The sequence below is a fragment of the Diabrotica undecimpunctata genome, chromosome 7 (assembly GCF_040954645.1).
Source record: "Diabrotica undecimpunctata isolate CICGRU chromosome 7, icDiaUnde3, whole genome shotgun sequence".
NCBI lineage: Eukaryota > Metazoa > Arthropoda > Insecta > Coleoptera > Chrysomelidae > Diabrotica > Diabrotica undecimpunctata.
In genome coordinates, this window is record NC_092809.1 from 74145987 (window position 1) to 74155162 (window position 9176).

The 9176-nt window shown below is 29.0% G+C and overlaps 1 protein-coding gene across 1 annotated transcript in view; it reads right to left on the reverse strand.

Moving 5' to 3' along the window:
- The window catches only part of Pss (phosphatidylserine synthase 1 homolog l(3)77CDf), a 61171-nt gene extending 52204 nt beyond the window's left edge, over positions 1 to 8967 (reverse strand). Inside the window, exon 1 of the mRNA XM_072537540.1 lies at positions 8586 to 8967. Within this exon, the coding sequence (XP_072393641.1) occupies positions 8586 to 8752 (167 nt within the window). The 5' untranslated portion in view covers positions 8753 to 8967. The remainder of the gene's footprint in view (positions 1 to 8585) is intronic.
- Positions 8968 to 9176: the final 209 nt, after the last annotated feature.

The window sequence follows — 9176 nt, forward strand, 5'->3', positions numbered from 1 at the left end:
CAACTTTCATCTTTGAAATTACGGGGTGTTTAACGTATGATGATGGCGTGGTGTTAGAAGGAAATACTGAAAGAGGTAGAGCAGAAACTGGAACAGCCGAAAAAGGTTCAAAACTTAGTAGGGCAAAAACAGAGTTAGTTCAGGCAGGATCTGCTTTGAATTGGACATTTTTCAAAACAGTCTATTTTTTTCCTGGAATCGCTTCAAGATGTACCTTGGTATCAATAAACATGATATGCGCCAGTTGTAATCTTTGTGCTTCATTTTCGGCCAAGCACAATTTTAAAAATTTCCAATTTTTTTTTGCAGACACTGGATTGCAAAATTATTATGCAGAAACTATAAAAATAAATGCTAAAGAAATTTAGCACACGTCTCAGTAGTCTTACAAGTTTTTCTGGGCGGAATATGAAGGATGTAAGTTATGTCTAAGGGGTCGAAAAAATTTAAAGAAAAACTTCATTTTTTTGCACTTTTTTTTCCCAATTATTGCTATTGTTTTAACATTAAACATTAAATTTCTAGTTTGTAGCTCGTCAAATATGTAAAATTGAAAAACGAAACTTTTACCTTCTATAAGTTTTTTTTGTACGAGCAATATCTCTTGAGTTATTTTTTCGATTTTTTTTAGATTTTGTCAAATAAAAAATTCAGCACAAGGTTTGCAACTGGCGCATATCGTGATTATTGATACAAGGTACATCCTGATGCGATTCCAGCAAAAAAATCGACTCTTACGAAAAATGTCCATTATGTTCTGCTTTTCGACAGATCCCGTCTGGACTAAGTACTTATCTAGAATATTGACTTAAAGATCAAGTTATACGATACTACTATGACTAAGATCATAATAATGAATAGTCAAATAATTGAGAAAAAGTATCTTCACAGATGTTAAATTCACCTATTTTGTCTATTCATGTCTTCTAATATTCTTGTATATAACCTTACTTAACTGTACTTGAAATTTTGTGATTCTAGAATAAGTCTTCCCTTAATACCTATTTTCGTAATTACGATTGATATCCCGCACTTTACTTAATTTAAGAAGCCGTTTTCCTCTGATGAGTTTCATACAATTCTCCAAATATTGGAATTTTAATTTATTTGTGTACATAATTTCATAGAAATAGATTATCGTTTACGATAGTACACAAGAATTAAGAAATCATTGATGAAATTTTAATTCCTACGACTAATAACAAATATTTACGATATTAATTGTTTTTCTAATTTGTTGTATTAAGTTTTAAAGAAACGATAAGAATAGTTTACCGTTCATAGAAACAATAATGGGAATGTATGAAGTAATATACAATCGTAGTTTCAAAGAACAAGAAAAATATAACATTAGTGGAATTCCCAAACAACTTTTGAAATATATCCTTGCATTTAGATATGTAGTTTTAACTTTAACTAGTAATAACTCTATTGAAAATGTGGGAAAAGGTAACTAAATACTCATTTCTAATAACGTTTCGAAATGGTTTAGTTATCTGCAAAAAACACGACAACTGACTAAAACTCAAAACAATTATTATTCTAGATATTGTAAAATTTTCGCGTATATTTTAATATTCAAAATGATTTAACATTATGCCATGGGTCAATCATGCCTACGCTGTTAGATGTTAAGAACTAAATTAATTAGGAAAAAGCATAGTTATTTTTGGACATGGGTTCCGTTTTAATTTTTTTTGTATATCTTACGTTTTAAGTGAAATAAAAAATATTTTTCTGGCTTTATTTTGATAATATCAAATTTATTAGAAGGGGAATAATTATTAGAATAGGATTTTTAGTCTATAAAGCACACAACAATACAAATAGATGAACAACGAAGAAAATAAGAACGGAGCAAAAATACAAACCAGAACACGACAGCTCAATTGAAGAGGATAAAGAAGAGCAACATAAAAATAAGAAAGCTCCAGACACGTGCATCAAAAAAGTAAGTACAATATTAACGGACATTGAAGAGATTAAGAAATTGCTGAGCCAGATTAGGCAAGAAATTAAAGATATCTTGGAAAGCAAAACAGAAATTAAAGATGAAATCACGGATATGAAAAACGAACTGGAAGATATAAAGCAGAAACTTAAGCAAAACAAAGTAGACAGAAAATTTAAAAAGACAAGTAGAAAAGAAGGAACAAAAATGGAAGAAGTAAAACGAAGAACTCAAAAAAACACTCTTGTAGAATAGATTAGAGAAGATCGGTAAAGGAAAAATACGCACTAAATTAATCATAACAGGAATTGAGGTAGACCTAGAAGATGAAGAGGGACTAAGAGAAGACAAACAAAAAATGATGAAAAAAAAGCTTAACTGAAAATAGAGTTTAAAAGTGCGTTTAAAATAGGATACAATAAATGTATAATAGAAACGAAGAGCTGGGAAGACAAACAGAAAAGAAAAGTAAGAAAAAGGTAAACTCAAATATACCAGAGACGGTAGAGAAATATATATATATATATATATATATATATATATATATATATATATATATATATATATATATATATATATATATATATAGATAGATAGATAGATAGAACGTTTATTGACCACTTTACATAAAGTTTGAAGTCCGTATAAAAAATACAATAAAAGATATAATAATGTAAACTTAAAATTAACTTAACCATATTGGCTAAAGTAATATACATATGTAAGTATTAGCAGAAGAATTAAAATTAAAAATTTAAGATAAAAAAATCTCTAACCAAAAAAAAAAAAACAAACCTAAACTGTCACATAAAAAATCTTTGAAATATGGAAGTAACAAAAATGTGCAAATAATTAAGAATATTCCCGAATCGATGACTAAATAAACTAATACATAAAACTTAGTACATTTTAATAGCAATAATACAATGTGATATGTAGATAGTAAATCGACAGTATTCTGACCAAACTGGGTACACGTTATAAAGGTGTATTGAGGTATTCTGTCTTTGAGTAAAAACAATATGTTAAAAAATGCTTTCTGATCCTATTTTTAAACAGTGGTGGAGACAGAATTTTTATTTCGTTAGGCAGATAGTTATACAAGTGAATATCAATTGAATTCTTTGTGCTCTTTGATAGTCTGAATCGTTGTGACCTAATTAAATCCCTCGATCTTGTTAGATGATCATGTAATTGGGAGTTTATAGTAAACTTATTTTTATTATCGTGAATTTCCAACAGTGTTGCATACATATAAAGCGAAGGTAGAGGCATAATACCCATGTTCAAAAATAATGGTTTACAATGATCCCTTAAATATATATATATATATATATATATATATATATATATATATATATATATATATATATATATATATATATATATATATATATATATATATATGGAAAAGGATAATGCGAGTGAATAATAAAAGTAAACGTTGCGAGACATGCCATTACTTTTTACTTATATATATATATATATATATATATATATATATATATATATATATATATATATATATATATATAGATGCGGCGCTGATGCCCACGGAAGCTAAGATACAAAAAGAAATCAGATCAAAAGTAAAAATCAGATACCAGAAATTAGAAGTAGACCACAAGGTGCTGAAATGGAATGAAACAGAAAATAAACTCACAGTAATTGAAAGTGCTCCAAAAAATTTGAAAAAGAAGAATGGGTGGATGAAAAGGAAATAGGAAATGCAAACGAAGAAGAAAATGAGTCAAGGTAAATTCAGAATAACAAGAAAAATACAAAAAAAGGTAATTAAGAGAATGACAAAAAACATTGGAACCTGGAAGAACTAGCGACACAGTAAAAACAATACAAGATAGATATTGCAGTAATTCAGGAAACCAGATGGGGAGACTCTGTACTGCAAAGTGACCACAAAACATAGTATAGAGACAATAATTATATTGACCACAAAAGTCGCCAACAAAATGAGAGTAAAACAGCATGCAGTGGAACAACTTACGATGGGAATAGCTTTAAAAGATCCATATCCACAATGAAGAAATACATAGACCAAAAGTAGAAGACATAGTAAAATAAGGTGCTTCACCGAAGTGGTCTTGGGAAGGACATGTTTCCACACAGAATGATACCAGGTGGACTAAACACATCATACAGTAAAGAACTAGCTTACATAAGAGAGCTGTGGATCAAAGTCTAAAAGGGTAGAATAATTCGTATTGTGGTAGATCCACAACAGACATTTTTTGCACTCTCCAAGAATAAAAAAAAAGCGAAGATAAACAAGTCCAAATTTAAAATTCAAGATGATGTTGATTATTTTCTTTGATATAGGTTTTACAAAGACTCAAAAACAAATAATTGGTAAAAAATGGCCTGAACTGTGAAAAGAGAACTCCTGGATCCTAATCATGACAATGCACTGGCTCACACTCTGTCAAGTCTACATTATATTGGGCCAAAAACAGACCACAGTCATGGAGCACCCGACATATTCGCCCGATTTAGCACCCTGCAACTTCTATCTGTGTCCAAAAATTAAATTCCACTTGAAAAGAACCTGCCATGAATCATTATAGGATGTAAAATAAAGATCGGCACAGCCTCTCAACAGCTTGTTGGAAAATTACCACAGTACTGCTTCGCACAGTGGAAATATCACATGGAACAGTGTATAGATGCAGGAGTGTATATTGAAGGGGAAAAATGAAAAATTATAAAAAATGCTAAATAAAGATGATATACCATCAGTCTCACCAGACCTCATATGCTATGTCTAACTTTTCCCGCTATGGATGAATGGAGTAACATGAATAGAATGGTAAGATACTTAAAGTACTTTATATGATGAAAAAAACAACTTTAACATTCTAGTCAAAACGGAGTTAAGATAGCCTCTAAATTAAAAACTGTGGTGAGAGATAATTAACATATTCTGTATTAAACAGCTTGTTCAAATCAAAAGGGACGTAATACTCCAGTTTTCAGGGAAGACAATGCTACTTAACCTCTAAAAGTTATACGAACAGGCTAAATTTTGCCGAGAATATTAATTTAGGGACTCCAAAAAGATGCAAAAAAGTTTACCACTTTTGCTCCCGGGCTCCCCCCTAAAACTCCCCTCGCAGGGAGGTAAAAACAGATATAAGAGATAATTTTAAACAAAAATGTTTATAAGCATTTTTTGTGTAGAATGATCCGTTCTCTTAGAAACAACGCTTGAAGCGAGCGTCGATTTTGCATGTAAGTTACGCGCGCGAAATCAATGTTCAATAAAAATTTTATTAGCTCAACGGTAAAAATTCGATATCTTTTGATTCAAGTGACCTATCGCCAAAAATTAGGATGCGTTTTAAAGGTAAAGAGTTCAGCTTTCGTATGCAGTTTTTGTTTTTTGCCGCAAATAAACTCAGATTTTATACAGGTGTTAAATAAATAAACGTGACGCGATTTTTGCAATTTTTTATGATTCTCACGAGATCAATACAATATATCCCTTTCATTAACTGGCCACTATGAAGTTTCGATTACTAGAGCCTAACCTTTAAAACCCATAGCATGAAATTTTAGTTTCGAGTTTTGGCAATAAATGTGAGGCAATTGAAATATGCTTAAAAACGCTGTATTTAAACTTTCACACAACAAATGATCTAAAACATTTAAAACTTTTTTTTTTCAATTACACTACTTAGTATGTTTTTCAAAAGAACAAAACTTCTGCAATAAACTATACCCACAACCGTCTTCTTAAATGCATTTACCATGACATGTGATCGTTTGTAATGTAAAACATTAAATTCTGCGTTTTTTTGATTTAAAGATTGATCTCTAAGAATGGAAATTTTACTATAACTGGTAAATGGAAGTGATCAATTTTATTAATAATAATAAAGTATATTATAGTAATATTATAAATTTTATTGAACATTGATTTCACACGTGAAACTGTCATGCAAAATCAACAGTCACTTCAAACATTGTTCATTATACACAAAAAATGTTTATAAACATTTTGTTTAAAATAATCTCAGATACATGTTTTATTTGAAACATTTTTTTTTGTGTACAAATTCTTGATAAATCAATTTTTTTGTGTTTTTATATCCTGTTAAGGGGATTTTACTGGGAGGCCCAGTGGTAAAAGTGCTAAACTTTTTTCCTTTTTTTTGGGGTTACAAAATTAATATTCTCTGCAAAATTCAGCTTGTTCCTATGATTTGTATGGGTCAACTCTCTGACGACTGGACTATAACTAGTGAACTCTTTCTAATCAAACAACAAAAATGCAGAAATATTGATAATGTTTGAAGATCCTGATATATCCTTCTATCTACCTAATTTTTCACATCAAAAGAGTTCAAAACATTATAGTTTTTAAAACTGAAGATGATAAATAACTAATTTTTCACCTTAACATCTTGGGTCGAGTAAAAAGATAATTTTATTTGATTTATTTTTTGTTTTTAGTTAATTGTGATAAGAAATTCTCAAAACAAAAAATAAAAATTTAATCTTCGGATTTCTAAATCTGTTATACTCAAAATTACTGATTTAAATCAATTTAAGAAATCCTTGGAAGGCAACAAATTTTGGCTTGATATTTACATTAAAACGTATCAGGTCAGTGATATCTTATCAGTTATATTAAGAGTCAAAACTTGGAATGAACATGAAATTGAACTGTAAATATTCTACATTTATTTGCCATGGGATTTACAATAATTTTTAAAGGAAAAAGGGAGGTTTGGATTTACTAACACTTTTAATTAGAAAAATATCTTTATTTATGATTTAAAAATCCTAATACCATGTCAAGAAATATAAAGGATATACAAGAAAAAACAATAAACCTATTTGTTCAAAGTTCAAGAACTGCTTACAGATGAATTATTGCATACATAAAGTTTAACACAAGTGAGCAGAAGAGATTGGGGAAAATACAGAAGAATAAGGCTACTACAAATTAAAATTGAAGAAACATAAGAGGGAACTGACCACATCAATATGCATGTATATACATATACTACTAACAGAAATTTCAAATATTAAAAACCTTGAATAACATAAGTAATATGTGATAATATTAACCTGTTAAGTAGATAAGTCAGTATTTAATATAAATTAATTTAAAATTCATTTTATATCATCTTAAAAACCCTCAAACAGTTAATTAAATGTGTATTGATATGTCAAAACCGTTGATGGCTAAAAAAGTTCTATTAATAGACATAAATTAGTAAAAAAATAGATTAGGAGTAAGTCTCTATCAGAAGTGCTTACCATAATTTTGTTAGATAAGTGTAAAATACTAGGACTTTTATTCTTAATTTTTTAAAAATAACTGATTAACAATAATGTCATTGCAATAGCAATCAATAATAATGTAACTCACTCGATTTTAACAACAAACACAAACAAGTCTGGCTAATTGGCTCAACCAAAGCCATTTTTCAGAAAAGAAAAATTGTTAAACACTTCCATGGAAGCTATCACATGGGCAGATGCAATATAGTTTCAATAAATTAGATTAAGATGGGGATATAAAAACCATCATGGCATTTTTCTCTTTGGGGGTACCTTGTAGGTTGATTATGATATGCAAAAGGATTTTGATTAGGAATGATTTGACTTTTTCTAAGACATTATTCAATAGTTCGCAGCATTTGGGGTTGTTTTATGTATAAAGTAGTGGCCAATTCATATTGTTTGACTTTTCAGAATCTTTTGGGAACTTTTATTTGGCAAGCTTGTGACTATCACTCCATCCCAGAAAACGAATCTACCTTTGTACTTAATCAACTAAAATATATATTTAATTGATAATACTGTTCTGCAAGATTTGTTATGGAATCTTAGTATTGTATTAATTTTATATTTAGAAATACATCTCAAATTCAAAATAAATTCTTTATTTGACAGTGATGCCCAAAATACAATATTATATACTGAATATACAAGAGGAGGGCCAGATCAAACACTACTGCCATGGCTTAGAAACCTGGGAGAATGGTTTAACAGATCCTCTGCATCCCTTTTCCGAGCTGCTGTCAACAAAATTAGTATAGCGAATTTCATAGCCAACACATGATAATGGAGAAGGGTACAGGAAGAAGAATATACATTAAGGAAAAATGAAAAATATTAGCTATCACAAAAAAGAAGCTACATTGCTACTGGGACGAAATTTAGCTGTGTAGCGCATGGTACCCTTTTCGTTTCAAGATAGATTAAGATATTTCTGGACATACACAAATCACTATATTGTAGTAGTACAACAATAAAATTATATAAAAATCTCAATATAAAACATTAGCAAAAATTGCTTATGTTAAGAATTTAACAAGAAAAAAGTCTTCAGGGGTTATAAACAGAGCTCATTTTCCTGAGTAATCATATTATTGTATATTATTTAAATTAATTAATAGGTACATTTTAATACAGGTATTTGTAAAATATTTCTTCACAATTAAACCAAATAAAAAGTATTATTGATTTCAAATAATAAGTCTTGTTAAATAGGTTACTGATAAATTTTATATTCAGCTATCAATAATTCATTCAATAGAACACAATTATAAAAACAAACAAAATATTTATAAATGAATGTCTTTGAAAAAATTAAATAACTTACCTGACAAAAGCAAAATAAATTAGCGCCGCAATTGATATTAGTAGAAGGGTAATTGTATGTGGATTATAGAAGAACTGTAAAGAAATATCATCAACTGCCTTTTCATTGATAGTACTAAAACTATCAGCCCTTATCCGTTGTATTGCTTTTGACTGATGTGTCTTCATGTTTTCTTTTAATGAAATTAATTTTGACTTTTACTATTTATATAATAAAGATAACTTGTTAGTTTATTTTAAATTTAGGTACATGTGACATTGCGACATTAAACGTAACGACCTGTAACCTGACTACTACAACACTAATTACTCATTGTACTATCATACTACTTTGATTAAGTACTCAGTAGCACAGTCAGTAGTCAGTAATCAACAGTCAAACGTGATTAAAAATAAATTATGTTGACATTTGACATGCAACTTTTATTAACGTCATTGTCAAAAAGTTAGGCATATTTTATGACCTGAAAAATTCTATCTTATTTTGATCATCTTTGATTGCAAATATCAAGTTCAAACCTAATTTGAATAAAATATTGCAATGCGTATTGCAATACTGCAATATTTTAAACGTGTAATATGTTTTCTAATA